The sequence below is a fragment of the Equus caballus genome, chromosome 28, assembly GCF_041296265.1.
Source record: "Equus caballus isolate H_3958 breed thoroughbred chromosome 28, TB-T2T, whole genome shotgun sequence".
Classification (NCBI taxonomy): domain Eukaryota; kingdom Metazoa; phylum Chordata; class Mammalia; order Perissodactyla; family Equidae; genus Equus; species Equus caballus.
In genome coordinates, this window is record NC_091711.1 from 40,199,519 (window position 1) to 40,220,639 (window position 21,121).

Consider the following 21,121-nt stretch of genomic DNA (forward strand, 5'->3'; position numbering starts at 1 on the left):
CATGGTGCTGAACTCGCCTCAACGCCCACCTTTTTCTCTAACCCAGCAGCAACTTAAGAGCCTCTTGGGGAACCAGCTAAAAATACAGATTCCCTGTCCCCTTCTTTGGGGACTTGGGTTCTGAGGATCTAAGGTGGAGCCCTGAAGTCTGTTTTTCCAAGCACTGTGATTCTAATACAGCCAGCTTGGTACTGGCCTGAGGTTGACTCACTCACCTAGTCATTGATCTTCATAAAGCGCCTGCTGTGTGCCCAGCCCTGTGCCAGATAATGTGAGGCACAGAGGTGCACTGAGCAGGGTCTCTGCTCCGGGGGGAGTTTACAAAGTCATTCAGGAGGAGATGCAGGGGGGGAAGCAGGGAGAGTACTGCCTCTGTTTTAGGTGGACACTGTGCCAGGTTCACACTTCACCTTTGTCCCCCAAGATGAGATACACAGGTACTTGAAAACAGTTGTACTCATAACCATAACTAACATTTGTATCTTTCCTTAGGGTCTCCCTAGCCTCATCTGCAAGGCAATGTGTGATGCCTTCTGCTACTTCTGACCTCCTCATGGAGGGTGGGGCTTGCACCAGATTCCCCTGTGCAGCCTCAAACACAGGAACCCCACCCCCAGAGGAGGTGAGCAGTGAATTCCTACTGGATGGATGACTAGGGGGAGTGGCAAGTGGGCAAAGAATGCGCCCAAGGACTGTGCCCAAGGAAAGTGCTGCTGGGTATACAAAGCAGCTGGGACAAGCACTCAGAACTAAAAGAAATCCGTGTGGGCCTCAGAGAAATCAGGTAAGAAGCAAAATGCAAACCAGGCAGGGGCCAGCTTCCTGTCAAGGTCTGCCTCTCCTTTCTCTGGGTGTTTGGGGAGAGCAGGAAGTGGAGTCAGGACAGCCGTGGCTGATGAGAACAGATGTTCTCCGGGCCTGAATGTGGGGCATGGAGGAGGGGACGGGAGAGGGAGAAGGGAACAGGGGAAGGGGGAGGGCCATGGCCAGCAACATGGAATATCCACAGACCCTCTTTATTTATTTAATCTTACTTTTTATTAGGGAAATTTTCAAACACACACCAAAGTAAAAGGAAGAGCATCATGAACCCATGTGCCCCTCCCCCAGCTTCAACAACCATCTCATTCTGCCACTCATCTCATTCCTCTCCTCAAGCACCTTTTCAAAGAAAATTCTAGGTGTTACATCATTTCACCCATAAATACTTCAGAATATGTCTCTTACATAGAAGATTTCTATAGAAAAAAAAACCCTCAATATCATTATCACCCCTAACAAAATTAACGATTTCTTAATACCATTTAATACAAAGTCCATGTTCAAATTTCCTCATTTTTCTCAAGAATATCTTCTTAGGGTCCCTTTATATGAATCAGGATCTAAATAAGGTCGATGCCTTGCATTGCGTTGCTCTGTCTCTTAAATCTCATTTACTCTCTGGCAGTCCTTCCTCCCTTCCTTCCTTATGTCATTTTACGTGTTGAAGAAACCAGGTCCTTTGTCCTGTAGAATTGTCCTCATTGTCAATTTGGTGGGTTGAACCCTCATGGTGTCATTTAACATGTTCCACTGTCCCCCCTATTTCCTGGAAACTGGGATTTAGATCAAAGGGTTGATCTGTGTAGGGTCAATATTTGGGCAATATTCCTGGGCGGCGCTGTGTCCTTCCAGTGCATGCGATCAGGAGCTTTTAGTCTGACTTTCCCTTTTAGGGTGAAACTGAAAATCAGCAGTGCCCCCAGCCCGATCCCTCCATTTTGAAGCTCCCCAGTCACCTTGCGCCCAGTGGTTTTAGCACCTTTTGTAGAATCTTAGAACTGACAGAGCTGGAAGCTCTGAGAAACCCATTCACTCGCTTCTCTATTCATCCCACAAATATCTGTTGAGCATCTGCTGTGCACCAGGCAGAGAGTCACAGTGAGCAGAAGCGACACGTCCCTGGGATCATGGAGCCGACAGTCAGATGGGGGCAGCAACAAACACACACACGAGTAAGCTGATGCACCAACAAGAGCCGTGCCTGCCTGTGAGGGTTAGAGCTATGCACAAGCTCCCACGGAGTGAGATGACGGACAGTGACCCCTGTCAGGTGGCTGCTTTGTGACGGGTGATCGGGGGGGGGGGGGGCATCCCTAGGAGAGGACAATGGAGCTTGACAAGAACAAGCCAGCCATGCAGAAATGGGGGTGCATCCCAGGGAGAGGGAAGAGCTGGTACAAGCAGAGAACCTGGGCACCCGCCAGGAGGAACAAGGAGACCCATGTGGCCGGAGCCAGTGAGCAAGAGGGAGGGGCCTGAGGGGAGGCAGCGAGGGGGCTGCTGTGGTACCGTGGGCGAGACTGGCAACGGCTCGGACCTGGCTGGTGGGGCGGAGGCAGCGGCCAGTCCACCCCTTTTACAGCTGGGAACACTGAGCTCAGAGACAGCAGGGAGGTATTGCTATTGAGCAGCTACCCGCGCCAGGAGCTCTCTGTGTGGTGTCCCGATACGACTTCGATCTGCCGAAGTCATTGTGCCAATTTTACAGGTGAGCCCGGTGAACAGTGAAGTCACCTGCCCAAGGGCACAGAGCCCAGGCCCAGCGAGGCTCTCCAGCCCTGCAGAGTCGTCCCACACTGAGATGACCTCTGCAGGTCAAATCTTGGCTCTGCCACCTATAAGCCCTGTGACCTGGACCACAGGCCTTCTCCCTCTTTGTGCCTCAGTTTCCTAATCTGCAAAATGGGAACAACACTTGCCCAAGGGGCATAGCAAGGCCAAGACAGGGCGATCCAACATTGACCCCCCGCCAGCCGCTGCCTGTGGGGCCCACAAGGGTGATCTTAGCACAGACTGCACGCAGCTTCACACACACCCTCTCATGCAGACTCACGAAGGGTTAAACCCAGACTCCCTCCTTCCTCCCTCCCAACTCCCACCCTTACTGACTCTGCTCCCTCTCCCAACCAGAGCTATTCTGGGACAATGGAGGCAGCAGATGGCCCGAGTCCTGTTCCCTCCACCCGACCCTCAGGATCTGGGAACAACCCGCAAATCTGCTGCTGCTTCTAAAAGCAGGCTGGCCGGCAGCCTCCCACGTCCAGGGTGGGGAGGACAGGACAGCAGCTGGGGTGCACGCCATTCCCTCCCTCACTGGCTGCAGGGCCAGGGGCCACCCCACTGGGCTCGCGTCCCACACACCCAGCAGTAGGTCAGCCCAGAAAGAAAGGGGGGCTTTGGAAGAGCCCAAGCAGCCCAGCTCTACAGCTGACCCACTGTGTGACCACAGGCACGTGGTGGTCCCTCTCTGAGCCTCAAGTTCCTCCTGGAAAACAAGGGCTGAGACTCTGGTGATCCACAGTTCCATTGTCCCAGACAGAGTTGCGGCCGGGACAAGGTCCTTCAAGGGCTAGGGGACGTGCTCCAGAGCAGCCCCCAGCTCCGGCTGCCTTGGTCAGAGCCCCTCCCCCCAGCCACGAGCCCAGCTGTAACCCCAACTTCCAACCTCACTGGGCATGAAGGAGGCGGGGAGAAGAGACCGCCCATCGCTAACCCTCCCCCGATGCACCACCAGGCCTGAAATTTCACCAACATCACTTTCATTCATTCACCCAACCTCTCTGGGACCTGAAATCCCAAGAACGCTCTCATTTCTTCAGCTCCTACCTTGGCTGTCAACTCGCCCCTTTATCCGACACCAGAGGCTGAATCCCTCAGCTCCCAGCCTCCATCCTGCCTTCCCTGGTTCTTTGACCGCCACCCACAAGGCCCTGAGGGCAGAGGAAAGGAGGAATAGCTCCCAGCCCACCAGCGCCTCATGGCACACGTACTCACACACATGTACATACGCACATATGTGTGATAGGCACAAACACACACGCCACACACGCATCCTTATGCATAGACACGTGTAGGAAGGTACACGCCACACACACGCACACACCCTCACACACCTGGCACACTGCGACACAAGCACACACTAACAGTCACCGTTCACTGACTCCCTCCTTTCTCCGTGCCAGCTCTGTGCTGTGCTGGTTACAAACACTTCATCACTTCACCCACATAGCAACCCATGAAGCTGGTGTTCCTCTTCTCATCCACAGAATGGGCAACACCCCTAAAAGTGACCACCATCCCCACTGTGACAGACAGATCAAAGACGCTGCCCCAGTCAGGACCCTGCAGCTGCAGGTAACAGGAAACTGGACCCCGAGCAGCTTCAACAAATAAAGGTTTAATTTTCTTACAGAACCAGATGCTGAAAGGGACAGCTGCAGATGAGTATCTTGGCCTTTCCTTCACGGCAGCAAGGTGGCTGCCCCAGATCCAGACATCACACTCACATTCACAGCAGGAAGATGGGGTAGGGACCGCAAAACCTTCCCCAGAAGCTTCTCTATTGGCTTTGCTCAGCTCACACTAACAGACAGAGTCTGGCCAGAGCTGGTAGTGCCTAACAGCAAGGGAGGCTGGGAAAATGAGCAAAAGGATCATCGTGATTTTCTGGGACCCACTGAGCCATCATCTGATTCTGGGCATGCTGATGCTTCAGACGAAATTGGGTTCTGCTAGCAAGGCATGGGGAGCAAGGAGCTGGAGACTGGTCAGCAACGACAGAAGCTGCCGCAGGCCCTGGGTCCTGTCATTATTCCATCTGGTTCCCCTCAGTGGTTGGGGATCCAGCCAAGGAAGCCAGGGGTGGGGGGCCCAGTGCTTGACCCCAGGGGAATGACTCAGAGACGAGAGCTGGGAGCAGAGGCCAGACCCCACCCAGGGGCCCGTGAGATGCTCTGGAGGGTTAGGACTCCGGAGCCCCAGCCCCGCTCAAGGGGCTGGTTCAGTTGAGCCACCCAAGGCCCAGGGACGCCCAGCCCCTGGGACCTCTCTGGCCCTCACCTGTCCCTGCGCTGTCCAACCCACCTCCCAGAGCTTGAGATGTCTTCACCACCAGCCACCATCCAATCCTCGGCTTGCCCACCACTCGGAGGCCCTGCCAGGGACTGCCCACCCCAGGGCGCTTGCCACAGGCCCTCAGGGCTGCCTGGGGAGGCAAAGGACAACCAGAGACCTCAGCCCAGCAGTTGAGGCTTCATCGGGCCACCAGCTGTGGGCACCAGGGAGTATCTGGGTAGAGGAGACAATGGAGGGAGCGAAACCTGTGGAGAGACCAGAAATGGACAAGACAGCCAGTCCCACTCCCGTCCTCGCCCCCACGGGCCCCTAGGGCTGCACATCACAGGGATGGTTTGGAGCAGGTTTCCTCCACCTGAGCACTGCTGACACTCGGGGCCAGATCACTCTTTGCCATGGGGCTGTCCTGTGCATTGTAGGATGTCTGGCAGCATCCCTGAACTCTACCCACTAGATGCCAGGAGCACCCGCCAAGTCGTAACAATAAAAAATGTCTCCAGACATTGCTAATGCCCCTTAGGGGGCAAAACGGCCTCAGGTTGAGAACCACCGGTTTAGAGAGACTTCAAAGGCCAGAGAAGCCATGAAGAGACCTCAGCTGAGGCCAGATCATCTGACCACACACATCTGAGTCCCCGTTTGGCTCCAGCCTCATTAGGCAGGAACCTATGGCTTCTAGAATCTTCAGGCTTAGAGAGAACTTAACATCACTTCTCAAACCTCTTGGCAGTATAGCCATAGCTTGCACACCTCCACTGATGGGGAGCTCACCCCATTAGAAGGCAGCTCCTTTCATCTTGGAAATTTGAATATTTTTTCCTATAATGAGCTAAACCCTGTCTCCTTGTAATGTCCAGCCTGTTCAACATAGCCTTGGCCCCAGGGCCCTTGAAATAGTTGTGAGCCTTCTGCCCCAGGACAGCTCTGCAGAACTCCAACGCCAGGAGTCCTGGTTCCCCCGGTTACATACTTCAGGCAAATCCAAAGTCCAGACAGAGCCTATAGGGCCGTGTGGAGGGGGTCCCCTGCCATGTCCCCAACTGAATTTGACACCACCCTCCTCCCTAATTCAGTCACACTGGCTTCCTTTACTTCGTGAGCAGGTCTTGGTCACTCCTGCTACAGTGTGTCACAGGCTGTGCTCCAAGCTGCTCTACAGCAATGGGGGGCTGAGCTAAACAGCTCTAATCTCCCTGTGGCCAGTTTGGGGGCAACCCGGAAGGTGCCTGGGTGGCATCTTAGCCCCCATTGCTCCTCTACCCACCAAAAAGAACCATTGAAGAAGGAATCAAGAAAGCAAAGAGCCCACGAAGATCAAATAAAAACTCCCCATCGGCACCTGAAGCTCCTCCATCAGAGAGGCCTCCTTCCCTCAGTGAAGACATTTCAGTCTTCCAGCAGTTTCTGAAGAATCCCAGGGCATCAGGGCTGGGAGAGCCCTTCAGCTCCACAATGCTCAGCCTCCCTGTGTTCCAGATGGGGAGACTGAGGCCCAGAGAGAGCTAGGCACTCCCCCAAGGTCACCCAGCAAGCCAGTGGCTGAGCAGAGACTGAAATCCACTCCCTCCACTGCCAGCTCTGTGCTGTCAGCCACCAGGCGCTCTCTCTTTCCCGCCTCCTGGCACCCCCATCCTCGGATGCCTGGACTCAGCCCCCACTCCTCCCATCCTACAGTTTCAGCCCCCAGACCCACCTGGAGGGGTCCTCCTCGGGGGAGAAGGGGCCCTGTAGCTTAATGACGTTGAGCTTCCCCTCGAAGACGCCGTAGCTGAGGGTGACCTGGGCAAGGAGAAGCAGAAAAGAGAAAGAAGGTGGGGAGGCATCCCCCGGGGACCCCACAAGGGGACAGCGTTTGCAGGCAGCAGAGAAGGCACACAGGCATTGTGAGGGCACAGGAAGCCCTGTCTCTGTGCCGAAAACTCCTCAGCCGGGGGTGCGTCACTGCCCATCCCCGAGGCATTCGAAGCCTGTGGAGCATGTTCATGCCCAAACCCCATCTGTGCCCCACAGTCCAGCCCACCCTGGAGGCTGGGACGATTCAAGAGGGAAGGCACCTTTCCAGGACGTTCTGGCCTAGAAGGAGGTTTCCTGAAACTCGGAGGGGTTTTGGCCACTCTCTCCCCACCCAGAGCGCCAGGCTGCTCCGCAGGCAATGAGGACGCGGGATAATGACCCCAGCTGAGTGGCAGTCAAGCACAGTGGTTAAAGCCTGTGGGCTGAGGGGCCACCCAACCAGGGTTCAAATCCTCCGCTGCCCTGTACCAGCTGTGTGTCATGGTTAGGCCCACGCTCTGGGCCTCAGTTTCCCCATCTGTAGAATGGGTTTAGTATCCACCTCGGGTGAATGTCGTGAGGAGCCAGACAGCTAAAGAAGATAAGGCCCCCAGTGTGGTGCCTGGCACAGCGGGTGCTCTGAAAACCCCAATCATTAGGGTGCCCTGGGCTTGGCTACCCCAAATCCGCCCCGCTTTCCTGGCTTCATGCCCCGAGGTCCCAACAGGACCAACCCCACAACCTCAGTTCCAAGCCTGGCCAGCGTGACGGGCCGGCCTTCCTGAGAGTGCGGCGGGGGAGGGGGGTGGGCAGAGGGAGAGGGGATGGTCTGAGCACCCAGACCCAGCTGGATCTGGCAAGTCAAGCCAAGCCCTGGGCTCCTCAGGTATGCGGGCCCATAAAGGTCCTTTTTGGTTTAACCAGTCTGTGACGCCTCTCTGTCGCCGGCAGCAAAAAGAGTTCTGACTCACATGGTTGGGCGGAAGATCCCAGGGGCTTCCCAGCCGGGACCATCTACAGGGCTGCAAACCCACGAGCGGCATCCGCAAGGCAGCGCCAGGTGGGCCTCGGCAGAGTCATTCCCTGCCAGGTGGGATGGGGCCCCACCCCTCCCCCAGCCTGACATTAAGCCTGAGAGACCTCACTGAAGACCCGGTCCTTCCCAGAAACCCCAGGTTAGAAGGACAGCAGCGAGCAGCGGACAGGTGAGGTTTGATGCAGGAGGCGGCTGCCGCCCGACACTGCTGGAAAGGGCAGGCTGGCCCCTTCAGAGGGACGTAGGGAGGATGGATGACTGAAGACTGGAGAGAGGGACAGGAGGTACAGGGGGAGGGGACCAGGGTGGCGTGAACCTGAGGACAAGCTTCATCTGTCTGTGCAGGTCCTTCCAGCTGGAATTCGGGAAGCAGAGCAAAGAATTTTAGCATCACAAATGCCAGCCCTTGAGGGTTAATGGTGGAGAGGGCTGAGTCACTGACCTTAAGGACCTGAAGGGGATCCTTTGCCACCCTGGGCCTCAGTTTCCCCATGAATAGGGGATAGCCCACACACGCGTCTCCCCCACTGCCACCTGCCCCAAGGCCAGCTCACCTGCTCCGGGAGCTGGGCCGCCCCCAGCAGCTGCAGGGTCTCCAGGTGGGAGTGGAAGAGGGGGCTGGGCTGCAGGCGGCCGCCCAGCTTGCACTCAACGATGTAGCCCACAGTGCAGTCGTCAGGCAGCCGGATGAGCGCAGATGTGTCCACGAAGCGGGGGCCACTGAGGGACAGAGCCGCGCTGTGGCCACTGGCCCAGGACCTCCACACCTAGAACCCTCCCTGGCCCCCAGAAGGCCCACCCTCCACCCTGGCCAGCTGCAGACCAGAGCTGGGCTCTAGCATCTGCCTCTTGCATACTGTGGGACCTCAGCAAGTCACGAATTCAGGGAGCCTCAGTTTCCTCTTCTGTGAAATGGGCATGATAGCCCCGCCCTCCCAGGGCTGGTGTGAGGATTTACAGGAGGGCTGATGAGGTGAAGCCCTTTATTTATGGGGACATATGTATAGCTCCCTTCCTTTTCATTCATTCACTCACTCCTTCATTCATTGCTCAGCTGGAGCATCTGCCTGGTGCCAGATACCAGCTAGGGCTGAGGACACAGAGATGAGAAGAAACACTTCGTGCCATCAACAGCAGCCCCCCTTCTGGAGGGAGACAGACAGATGAGCAGGTCGTTTCAGAGGAGGACTGGCGCCAAGTCAGAGGGAAGCAGAGGCCTGAGGGACACAGGGAAGGAAGGGACACCTTCCCAGAGGAGGTGGCAGCCTTTCGATTTGCTTTGTATTTAATCGTGACAGTGGCAGTCTATAAAGAGTCCTGCAGGATGAGCCAGGAGTCAAGGGGGGAGGACAGTGTCCCAGGCAAGGACATCACTTGACTGCACTGAGAGCGTTAACACCCCTGGGGGCCTGACTGGGCAGTCTCCCCGCTGCTGCCCAGGACGGCTGGCCGAGGGGCCGAGGGGTGTGGAAACCCACCTTCACTGCCCTCCCCAGCTGCATCTGCCCACACGAGGTGCCTTTTTCTAATTCACACAAAGGTGCCCCAGAGGCAGGCAGAAGACCCCAGGCCCAGGGCAGACCCCATCACGTGTACACACCTGAGGTCAACATGCACTAAGACAGCATTCCTGCTCCCACGCAGGGCACGAATCCCCCGGAGGACCCCTCCCACCCAGGGCAGGGCAGCGCAGGCTGGTGCAAAGGCGAAGCACGCAGGTCTTGGGGCCAAACCAGCGGCTGAGTGACCTTGGACCTGGGTGACCTGGGACCAGTCACTCCCTTAACTTCTCAGAGCCTCGGTTTCCTCAGCTATAGAAGCAAGCCAAGACCACCTACCCCCTCAGAGGCTGTGACACCCTTGGTAGAGCACAGCCTGGCTCAGAGTCAACCCTCAATACAAGGTGGTGACGCTGATGTTGCTGTTAATAATAGTAATAATAATAACAGCCTGTCCAGGCAGACGTCGAGAGGCCAGGCCTTTGCCACTTCCTCTCTAGAATACCGGTGCCCCCAACCACACACTGAGGGCTTCCACTCCCTCTAGGATCTCCCTCAATCTGGAGCTTACTAAGGTCACTGCAGCTCAAATGCCACCTCCTCCAGGAAGCCTTCCCCCCTCCTCCCTCCCAAGTACCACTACACAGCCTTCACTTCCCTGTGCCAATGAGCAGTGAGAAGAGGGCTGCGAACAGGACCTAACATTTGCCTGGCGCCCACCAGGTGCCAGCCCAGACTTTTTCTCCTTGAACAACCACAAGTTGTGTCTTCTCAGGTCCATTTTACAGATGGGGGCACTGAGGCTCCAGAGCGTACACAACCCACCTGTGTGTGGCAGAGCGCCCTAGGCGGGGCACCCCGAGGGCAGGGGGCAGGCCCTCGCTCACCACTGGGTACCTCCGTGACCCAGCGTGAATAAGGGGTAGTTTCTCCTGAGCTTGCTCTCAAGCCCTTCCTGCAGCAAAGGCCCCGCACACACCAGCCAACTCCACCCCCAGTCCCCACTTACCTGGCCCATGGGGCCATCTTCAAAGCTAGTTTGCGGTTGATGCAGAAGCCGGCACCCCCAGTGGCGAACCAGAACTGTACCAGTCTCTGGGGGGAGAGGAAGGGAGGGCCAAGGGGTGGGTGAGCCTGGGGTGGGGCGGGTGGGGGCAACAGCCTGGCCACCTCTCACCCCCAGTCAGTACGGCTCCAAAGCTCTTTATTTCACATCTCACTAGAGTCCTTCTGCAGTCTGACATTCTTATGCCCATTTGACAGAGAAAGAAACTGAGGCCCAAAGTCACGTAGCTAATTAAGTTTGATGGCATCACCAATGAGACCCCAATCTGGCTGGGTTCCGGTTAAAGAGGACGTGTGTTGTATCTGTCAGCCTAGCACACCTTACCCCTTTCCCCAGAGAAGTGTCTCTGCCTCAGCCCATGTGGTTCAGCAGGGGCTGCCCAAACAGGGCCCTGCCCCCCTAGGACAGAGGTGGGCAGGTGCCCCAGGAATGAGGATCACAAAGCCACACCCCTTGATGCAGTGATTGGCTCAGCGAGAGGCACATGACTTAGGCCAGCCAATCCGAGTTCTTCCCTCAGCTCTATAGGCTAATTGTGAGAAAGAGATGCTCTCTCCAGGGTCACGAGGCCAGGGACCTATAATCTTGAGGCCACCCACATGGCCACGTCCACTGGCCTCACCACTCCCAACTCCTGGGACCAGGAAAGCTTTTCTGCAAAAGGAGAGAACAAGGCCTCAGAAGGAGTACAGAGAGAAGGACAGACAGGCCTGTGAGCCCCTGAGGCCAGCAAACCCCTTGACATCTCAATTACAGGAACCAATAACAGCCCTCTGCAGTTTAAACAACTCTCTGCCTCTGCCCAACATCACCACAACCCTGGGCCTCGCCCCCTCCTCTGGGAGGACCCGGGAATTCACCCTAGATTTCTCTAAAGCTTTTTTTGGGAAGCACTGTACCCTTTCAGCTGCACCATCTCTTAATGGAACGAGTTCCCTGAGGTTACCTTCTCCCAAGTACACAGCTGGTGCTTCATTGATGCATGTTGCATGGTCTGGGTTATCCCCCATGGTGCAGCAGTGAGATGAGCCCTGGGCAGGGAGTTGGGAAGCCTGACTCTGGGGCCCCCGCCTCCTCCACTGCACAGCTGTGCAACCTTGAGACAGTCACCGCCCCTCTCTGGGCCTCAGGTATGTCAACTGTGAACACGTGCTCCAGTTCTGAAAGCCAAAGATGCTACTGGCCTGGGGGTGTGTCCTCCTCCTTAAGACTTCCATGAGCTTACTTCTGGAAACTCTGCCCTCTTAGAGAGAGGTCGGGGCTCAACACGGCAGAATGAATGGGTTCCTGAGGACCTGGCACACAGGAGGTGCCCCATAAGTGCATGTGAATGAATGAATGAGTGCAGGGCCTCTGCTCCCGGATAATTACTGTAACAAAAGCAGTAACAATACAGGCGCTAACCGGGGCACTGACTGTGCCGAGCCCCAGGCTAAGAGCTGTGCCGCAGATGAGGTGAGCCAGGTGTCCAGAAGTGAGGTCACTTGCCTGAGGGCCCAGAGCCGGGAATGACCCCAAAGTGGATGTCTTGCCCCCTTTGCTGGGGGACCCCAGGGTCTCAACAGGCCGGGACACTTTGAGGCAGAGTCCTGGGATCCCACCCACGGTGGGGTGCATGGCACCCAGGCACGTTGCGGGGTGGGGCCTGGGTGTGCCCAGCAGGGCGCTGAGCCTGCCCAGGAACAGGCTGGGAGATGAAGGCTGCGCTGAGTCAGGTCCTGATCACTGACACTCACTCGTGTCTGGTACATGCCACGTCCCTTTCCAAGCACTTGGATAGATGACCTCACTTAATTTCTTCCTTGTGCACAACCACACACACCCTATGAGGTAAGGACTGTTATCACCCATTTCACAGATGAGCAAACTGAGGCACAGAGAGATGGGGTGACTTCAGTCAAGGTCACGAAGCCAGGAGGTGGCAGGGCTGGCGTGTGAACCCAGGGAATCAGGCTCCAGAGTGGAGTTCTCAAGCCCTAAGGCCAGGGCTGCGGTGGGGCGGGAGCCTGGGGGACCTCAGCTCACCCGGAAGCCAGCTCACACACACAGCCCCGGGCCCAGGAGGGTTTAATTAGGGCTCAGAGGCTGATTAGCTGCTGATAATTAAGGCTTGGTGTTCCCTGCTCTTGATTTTCCTAATGAAGCAGATGGTGGCCGAGGGAGGGAGAGAAACCCACAGCGGGCCGGCTCTTGCTCCAGGCACTGCCTCGAGAGAGGGGGGCTCCCTAACTTGCCCTTTCCCTGGGCCAAGGGAGCCCCGGGGGCCTGGGCCACCCCAACACCAGAAGCCTGGGGGGCCCTGGGGACCGGGGGAGAACCTGAAACATATTTATACTAAAAAATTCTTCACTGTTTATCTGAAAATCAAATGTAACTGATATCCTCCTTTTTTGTTTATTTGTTTTCTAAATCTGGCAACCCTAATCAGTGTCCATTCAGGTCTGGAGCTGAAGCGGGCTCTGGGCCCCTGTTGTGCCCCGTGTCCACTCTCCAGCTGCTGGTTAGTGAGGCGGAGAGAGGACGGTCCTAGGCGACAGGAGTGTTCGGGGACACCGGGCGGCGGCATTTACATCTGGCCCAGCAGTACTCAACCTGCACAACTGCATGAGCATACAGGTAGCTGAGAGCCCTGCCTGTGGGACCAGGACAAGCCACTGCTCTTCGGTGACGGAGGCCCTACTATGTGCCAGCTTCTGTGCCTTACCTGCTTCATTTCAGTCTCCCCATTTCAGAGAGAAGGAGACTGAGGATCAGAGGCAAAGCCACGGGCCAAACGCACAGAAATGAGGCCAAACGCGAAACACAAAAACCCGGCCCCGCCCTGGCCCCGCCCCGGTGCGCCCCCCGCCCCGGTGCGCCCCCCGCCCCGGTGCGCCCCCCGCCCCGCCCTACGCCTGGCCCCGCCCCAGGCTGACCCTGCCCCGGACTGACCCCGCCCCGCCGCCGGACTGGTCCCGCCCCTCATGGCCCCGCCCCTCATGGCCCCGCCCCTGGGGCAGCTGTCCGGGGGCGGAGGAGGAGCGGAGGGACCCACCGTGCGGTTGCGGGGTCGCGGCTCGGAGGCGTGGATGGGCCGGTTCAGGCTGGGCCGGCCGATATAGACGTCGCGGGTCCTCGGGAAGGCTTTTAGCAGCTTCAGCAGCGCCCGCGCGTTCACGTAGTTGTCGTCGTCCACGTGGCAAAACCACCTGTGGGGATGGAAGGGGGGATAGTGAGCTTGGAGGGGGTTCCCCTGTGCCCCCATAGTCAGTCAACAAACAGTTGCAGGGTGGGGGTGAGGGGGGGCCTAACGTTTAAGGTACCTGTTAAGTGCCGGGTAGCATCTCGTGTAAGCTTGTAAGGAAGGTGTGCCCACTTAATAGGTGGGGTTCAAGATTCAGAGAGGTAAAGACACTTGTGCAAGGTCACACAGCCAGTGAATGACAGGACTTGAAGGCCTGCCCAGCCCACTGAACCCTGCCTGCCAGGGGGATGGGTCGTTGGAGTCCCGAGGCCCTACATGATTAAATTCATGGGACCCAGAGAACTTCCCTTTTTGACACGGCACCCCATTCAGGAACTGGCCTGAGGCAAAGGTCACGCCTACCCCAAGAGACCCAAGCATGCTCACCTCAGCCCGCTGGCCAAGAAGGCATCAAACTCGGCAGCCATCTTGCAGGACAGGGCGGGGTGGCTGTGCTCTGCAGAGCAGTTGGTGACCACAAGGTGGGACCCTGGCGAGGGGAGGACAAGTCAGGGGCCCCTGCCCAGCCCTGCCCACAGTGAGAATGCAGAGCAGGGCTCACAGACAGCCACGTGTCCAGGGTCTTGTCCAGCACAGCCCCTCCCCACACTCACACCCGTTTCCAGGGACAAAGCTGCCCCTCCTGGGCGAAGGGGAATCCCCACATGCCAAGGTGGACAGCCCTGTTTCCTAGGGACCCCCAGGCCAGGGGACAGCCACCCCAGCTTTCCCCAGTGACAGCCGAGAGGGCCCCCCACACCAGAGTTACCCAGTCTCTCCTGGAGGCCTTCGTCCGGGCTGTCTGTGAAGATGAACGTCTGGGAAGGAGAGAGGCGTCAGGACCCCTGCGGGCCCAGGGCAGCCCACTGCCCCCCACAGCCACGCCCCCGGGGGCCACCCATCCCACCCTCTGTCCTCCTTCAGGGACGGACACACAGCCCCTCGCAGTCACACACTCCTTTAGGACAACATGACTTTCTGCGCTACCCTCCCCACAAACGACACACACAACCGGCTTCTGTAGACACACAGCTTCACTGTGTCCACCAGCTCAGCAGCCTCGCTCGCACGCGGCCCCTACACACCAGCTCCCCCAGGACCCTGCCGGGCACACACCCTGCACACACCCTCTTCTATCTCACACACACATCGCAGTCCTGCTTGGCCCTCCACAGTCACATATTCACAACCCTAGACGCTGCATCGGGAGACAGGCTGTGTGGACAGACCCACGCGCCGGATGCCGCACCACTTAGGGAGACAGTCCCAACCCCCACGGCCACACAGACTCCCGTGCAAGTGCGGGGGCCCTGACGCGTCTCAGAAAATTTACATCGCAACCCGCTGCAGCTCTCCCGGACTGGAGCTGCTCCCGCCGGGAGCTTTCACGCGCCCTGGCCCCGATGACCTCGCTGGACCTCGAGGCAGGTGCTGTGCTCTGTCCCCTCACAGATGGCAAACGGAGGCTAAGTGACACACGGAAGCTGTGGAGTGAGCAAGTGCCGAGCCGGGATTCGAACCTACGGGCCTCAGACCTCGGCTCGCCACCTCCCCAGGCGGGCGGGAGCCACTGCACACCTTAAGTAAACTGAACACACACTCTGAAGAGAGACAGGACAACCCTCAGAGGCGGCACGTGGAGGATGGAGACGTGCCAGCCGGGTACTGGTCCCACACCCGCTCCACGCCCGGCCCAGCGAGTGCAGAGGCTCCCCCTCCGGAGCAGGTCCCACCGTCCACCGACCACATCCAGGGCCTCCTCTGACCCCTAGGCTGCCCTGCCCAGGGCCTGGGGCAATTTTGACCCCCCTTCCAAGGGAGGACCAAGGAGAAAGGACCCCACCTGTTTAAGCCCCCGACACCCCATCCGCCACTCCGGCCGCCCCGCCCTCGCCCCGTCCTCCCTCCAGGCTCTGGGTCTCCGACCGCAATGCCCCTCCCTGCTCATCCACAGGCCTCTCCCTCCTTTCCAGAAATCAGTCCTTCAGATCCGAACAGCCTCTGCCTTCAGCCTCAGTTTACCCGTCTGTAAAATGGGGAATTGTGGTAGCTGTGACACAAAGCGAGATAATGTGTGAAAGAAGAGGGAAGCGTCGGCAGTGAAGCTAGGCTGAGTTTCTTGTATATCAGGGTAAACAGAGGCACAAGAGGCCTGAAGCCACAGCTGGGCACAGGAAGAGGCAGAGGGAACCAGGCCCGTCTCCCCACGGAGAGCCGCTGTTATCTCTCAGTGGATTATTGCAAGACCTTGCCTCATTCCTTCAGATCTGTTTTCCTGTCAGAACCAGAATCAGATAATACACATACCCACCACCCCCGCTAACACCTTCTGTGGCTCCCTGCTGCCCTTAGGATTAAGGCCAGTCTCCCAAGTGTGCCCCATGAGGAGCCACCTGGCCCCTGCGCCGGATGCAGCCTTTCTCATCACTTCCTGCCTCACCCCTAGGGCTGCTCTTAAACCTGAAGTTCTTTCAGTTCCCCAAGTATGCCACGTAGACATCCCTCCAAGCCTTTGCACATGCTGTGCCCTCTTCTCGCCCCTTAACTCCCAGCTCAGTCATCACCTCCTCCAGGAAGCCTTCCCTGACACCCCTTCCATGTGCCCCGCGGCCTCCAGTCCCTCCTGATGGTAACAGCAACCCCTCGGTTATGCAAATCTATCCCCGGTCTCTCCCACCACACAGTGCCATGCTGGAGGGCACAGGCCTGTCTGAACCATCTCCCTGTCCTGGCACCTGGCTTGCCCATGCAAGGCCTGGGCAGCGTGCACCTTCTGAGCCTCTCTCCCTGGGGTCTGTCTCCATCAGATTTGGCTAAGACTTGGGGTCCCTGAGTCTCCCTGGGGAAAGTGTTGGTGGCCCAATCCCAGCCCCTGGTCCTCTTTTCCATCCCATCCACTCCCTCGGTGATGCCATCCAGCCTCTCAGCTTCAAACCCCCTCAAGAAGCCATAGAGTCGCCTGTGCGCCCCTCCAACCTGGCCTCTCCCCGGCTCTCAGATCCCCCTGCAGCCGTGACTTCTCCCCGGGGGCCCAGTGGGCGCCTCGGCGTCAGTGCATCAAGACTGATGCCCGAACGCCCCCAGACCCACCCTTCCCTCGGTCTTCACCATCTTGCTGGGATCCAACCCCTGGGGATCACCGTGTCCCCTCTCTTTCTCTCGCACCCACACCCAGCCTGTCAGCAAATTCCCCCCAACCTCCAAACCACCCGGGACGCGACCTCTCCCCTCCAGCCTCCAGAGCCGCCCCGTGGTCCAGCCCCCTCGTCACCTCCTGCCTGCTTTGCTGCAGTCACCTCTGCCCCGGCCCCGTCTGTTTTCAACACCACCCCCGAGGGACCCTGAAAAATAAGGCAGGCCTTTTTTGCCCTGCTCCCTGGCAAACTTCTGCCACCAAACAGCCACCAGAGAGTGGAACTCTCTCGAGTTTGGAGCATGCACGGGCCAAACGGGCCAAGGAGTAAGCCCAAAGTAATTGGGGTGCGGGGGGGGAGTCCCGCAGTAGGGCCCAGGCTGGTATTCTGTCCCTGGGAGCCCGAGCTGGGCACAGAGCCGCGGGCAGGTTCCTCTGAGCCTAGGGCCGCACTTAATTTGTTTAGGGAGGGGCTCCTGACGAGGGTGAAACCCCACAGGAAACAAAGGCAGCCTGCTGGGGTCAGGGGACCTGGTGGCCAGGACCATCTGCTGCGGGGTGTGGGGGGAAGGGGGAACACAGTGCTGCTCCCTCAGCCCTCGAGGGGGCTGTAGGGAAGAGAAAGGCTCCCCATGGACCACAGAACATGCCTCCCCCGCCCACCCCTCGCCTGGGACAAAGGCCAGCATGTGAGCCCCAGCCCGCGGCCACAAAGGCCCACCTGCCACCAGGCGCCCTTAACCAGCTGGGGCCGGCGCCCGGCCCTGAGTTAACCAGCTCGGGCCCGCTCCTGCTGGCTGAGCTGAGAGGGGCTCCCAGACCCTCCTGTCCTGTGCAGATGGGGAAACTGAGGGCCAAAAGGGGGAGGGCCTGGGCCTGAGCCAAGGTCACAGAGAGAGAGAAGCCAAAGGTGGAAGCGAAGGGGGCTCAGATGCGGGGGCAAGAGTGGGCCTCCCTCTCTCCCGTCCTCCTCCTCTATCTGAGCATCCTTCCTTCTTTCAACTCTGCCTCAAAGGACGAGATTTCTAGACTCCGCCCCTTGCACCCAGGTCCAGCTGAGTGACTTCACCTCCCTGCTCTGCTTAACTGTGCTCAGGTTCCCCACCTGTAAAATGGGAACGTGTACTGCTCCCTGCCCCTGATCCCAGGGCTGTTGTGAGGGTTCCAGAGGCCACGAGTCCGTCACACAGCCCTCAGACACTGCGCAGGCAGGCGCCCCCGCCGGCTGCCTGGCCGGCATCTGGGATTGAGCTCGGGGCGCTGAGGGGCGGCCGCCCGCCTCTCCTCTCCAGCCTGGTCCTGCCACGCCCCGCCACCCAGGCTGGAGGCCCAAGGACCCTCTCCTGTGCCCCACTGACCCGAGCAGCTCTGGGGGCCGGGGCTCGGCAACGAGGAGGGGCGGGTCCCACTGGGCTCTGCCCCATCAGGCCTCTGGGGTGACGCTGGCCAGCACTTCCTCCTCCTTGTCCTCAGTTCCCTCATCCGGGGCAAGGGCACCACCATGGAGATCAAGACGGGACAGGAAAGGGCCTCAGACCACGTGAGGCCGTGCTCCGGTACACACAGACACGGCGCCACAAACAGGAAGGTCTGTGGGGAGGGCCAGGCTCAGCGGCTTCCGAGGGCGGAACCAGAGTGTCCCCAAGATGAGAGGCTGTGCAGGGCCCCCGGGAAGAGCCTGGGGTGCTGCGGGCCCAGTGGGGAAAGGGTTAATCGGGGGTGCTAGGACCTCAGGGCAGGAAAGTGGGGCAGGGGTCCCCTCTCCCCAGGGGGCCCTGGCGTCCTCCAGACGTCACATCCCCGCCTCCTTGGTCTCCTAGGAGCCCCTGACCTCCTCCGGAGGCTCAGTCACTTCCTCCCACTGAGCCAACCGCCAAAGTGGGGACAGCGTATGTGTGTGTGTGTGTGTGTGTGTGTGTGTGTGTGTGAGTAAACCTGCCCCTCCACCTCCCCAGAGATGGTCCCCAACACCCCCGTCACCGACTGCTTGGGGAGGGCACAGGTTGTGGGGAGAGGAAGAGCCTCTGGAAGGGACCCCGCTTGTCCGAGCTGCCTCCCCGGAAAGACAGAAGCCACAAGCCCCTGTCACCCACAAGCCTCTTGTCAAGCACGTCTGACACTGACACTTTGGCTCACACACACACCGTCCCACATGCCAGGGGGGCCTCTACCCTGACCTCTCGCCCACAATGGCCTCAGCCCCCGCCATCACCGCACATACTCTCTCTGCCTCCCTAGAAAAATGCCCCCAGGAAATGAGCACGGGAGGTGAGTGCCGCTCCCCCAGCACAGCCTGGGCAGAAGGCCTGGGGGCAGGGCCATCACGAATTCTGAAAGGATGCCCCCTCCCCGGGCCCTCTCCCTGACCAGGCCCCACCTAGACGGTCCCCTCCTCTGTCGCTCAGCCCCTGGTTTCCATCCGCACAGCCAGGGCAGCAGGACAGCACCCAGGGCCTGGGGCAGAGTCAGGACCTCTCACAGCCTCTGCCTCAGCTGCCTGACACCCACCACTGCCCCCATGCCAGGCTGGGCCAGGGCAGGCAGAACAAAGCCTGTGCTGGAACAGCCATGGAACAGAGGGACCCGCAGGAGGGACCCAGGAGCCCGGGGCAGGGCCCAGCCTGGCCCCTGAAAGAGACAGAGCAGTGGGCCTGAGAAGCACCTGGCTTCAGGGCCAGCGAGGGCACGGTCAGGGCCACAGGAGCCCCCAGGCCTGGGAGGAAGGAGGAGCGGGCAGGTGGGCAGGCAGCTTCTCCCTCGAGGCCCCCAGGGACCCCAGCCCAGTAGAAAGCCAGGGGCCACTCCCCAGGCCCCCAGTCGCCTGCTTGTCACCTGTTCCCGGGTCCTGGAGACCCACGTGTCAAGCAGCAGCTCCAGGCGGGAGCGGTGGAAGGCCCGGGTCGTCTTGACCGCGATGAAGACATCGTGCAGCTGCAGCTCAGGGGGCCGAGAGCTCGGCGGGCCCGGCTCGGGGGTCTCCTGCACGCCCTGAGGGGACAGGCTCGAGTGGTACCGCAGGGAGAGGAGCCCCATGCACAGAAGGGTGAGGAGGGCTCCGGCCAGGCCCCGGAGGAGCCGGCACTGCATCGGCCCTGGGACCCCAGACGGCTCAGCCCCCAAATCCCAACCGGACAGGGAGGGGAGGCTGGTCAGGCGGGGGCCCCGGCAAAGGCAAAAGTCTGGAGGGCATCGGGGACAGGCAAGGAAGGGAGCGGTGGGAGGTGGTGCTCTGGACCGGGAGGCCCAGCCGCCGGCGCCGCCAGCCTTCCACCTGCTCCGGGCCCTCCCAACGGCGCTGGGTCGCCTGGCCCCGCCCCCGCCTCCAGCGCAGCCCGAGGGGCGGGGCGCCCCTAGGGAGCCCCAGAGGTGGCTGAGAAGGAGGCACAGCCCCGGCTCTGCCAGCTGCTGCGGGGGTGGGGGCAGCCAGCCCTCCGTGCCCGGATGGAAGCGAGGGCCTCCCGCCTGCCCGCTCCCCAGACTCCGCTCAGCTCATTCAGCGCCCATCCGTGTTTGGCAGTACCCTGGTATCCAGCCTCCCAGCCTTTGCTCCACTGTTCCCCATCCAGGATGCTCTCCCCCGTCCCCTGCCATCCTCGCCACGTTCCCTCCACCAGGCTTAATTCTATTTGGACTTTAAGGCTCAGCTCAAGGATTCTCTCCTCCAGGAAGCCTTCCCTGGTGTCCCCCCCCCCCCTCCCAAGCTCTGGGGCTCCCACAGTAGCCTGCTCAGTTCCTTTGGTCTTCACAACAGTGCTAGAATCGTGATTCCCGGTTTACAACTGAGCACACGAGGCCCAGAAGGATCTAAGATGATCCAGCAGCTCACGAGAGCCAGGAGGAACCCAGGTCTCTGGCCCGCAGAGGCCCCTGAAGGCACCTGTCCTGCTGTGGCCGGCTGTACCCACTCTCACTCAACAGTCTTTATTGCTGCCTATCTCCCAGCCAGGCCAGTGGACAGACAGAAGCCTTCTCCAGCCACCACCTCTGCCTTGTTTTGCATAAGTCACTCCTGTCTCGACCTTCCTCCACCAGAACCTGCACTGACTGCCATTTCCCTGGAGCAAAAGCCAAAGTTCACACACCAGCCTCCAGGCCCTGTGTGAGTTGGGCCCCCTGTCACCTCCAACCCCACCTCCCACTTCTCTCTCCTTGCTCCCTCCACTCCAGACGCACTAGGCTTCTGACCAGTCCAGGCACATATCCACCTCAGGACCTTTGCACACGCTGTTTCTGCCCGGGCCTCTCTCTAGAGAGAGACACACATCTCACTCCCTCACCTCCTTCAGGTCTTTAGACAAATGTCATCTTCTCCATGAGGCCTTCCTGGACCACTTTATTTAAATTGCAATCCCTTCTCCCCTCTCCTTCCAGTCCTCAGGCCTGTCCCTCCCAGGCCCCCTTTTCTGTGGTGTTCTCTCCATAGCACTTCATCTTCCAACCCTGTACATTTTACTTATTTATTGTCTGTCTTCCTTGAGAATCCCAGGGCAGGAAT

General features: G+C 59.3%; 1 protein-coding gene across 3 annotated transcripts; it reads right to left on the reverse strand.

Moving 5' to 3' along the window:
* Nucleotides 1-4,203: 4,203 nt before the first annotated feature.
* MFNG (MFNG O-fucosylpeptide 3-beta-N-acetylglucosaminyltransferase) lies at nucleotides 4,204-20,111 on the reverse strand. Of its 3 annotated transcripts, none has more exons than XM_023631798.2 (8): nucleotides 19,459-20,111; nucleotides 14,263-14,311; nucleotides 13,881-13,983; nucleotides 13,305-13,458; nucleotides 10,214-10,299; nucleotides 8,260-8,425; nucleotides 6,590-6,675; nucleotides 4,204-5,141 (listed from the first exon to the last, which is right to left on the reverse strand). In XM_023631798.2, the coding sequence occupies exons 1-8, from the start codon at nucleotides 19,711-19,713 to the stop codon at nucleotides 5,075-5,077; spliced, it is 966 nt and encodes a 321-aa protein (XP_023487566.1). In that variant the 5' UTR covers nucleotides 19,714-20,111; the 3' UTR covers nucleotides 4,204-5,074. The 3 variants fall into 3 exon arrangements, with proteins under 3 accessions (XP_023487566.1, XP_070110645.1, XP_023487569.1); XM_070254544.1 differs by having other exon boundaries at nucleotides 4,204-6,361; nucleotides 19,459-19,947; XM_023631801.2 differs by lacking the exon at nucleotides 19,459-20,111 and adding an exon at nucleotides 17,985-18,163.
* Nucleotides 20,112-21,121: the final 1,010 nt, after the last annotated feature.

What these genes read in the sequence shown, in the direction of transcription:
- MFNG (XM_023631798.2), bottom strand. Translation starts at nt 19,713, where the DNA reads ATGCAGTGCCGGCTCCTCCGGGGCCTGGCCGGAGCCCTCCTCACCCTT. An exon ending in AGGCCTCCAGGAGAGACTGG is followed by an intron (nt 13,984 to 14,262) that starts GTAACTCTGGTG and finishes TCCCCTCGCCAG; the next exon opens with GGTCCCACCTTGTGGTCACC. An exon ending in CGCGACCCCGCAACCGCACG is followed by an intron (nt 10,300 to 13,304) that starts GTGGGTCCCTCC and finishes CTCTCCCCCCAG; the next exon opens with AGACTGGTACAGTTCTGGTT.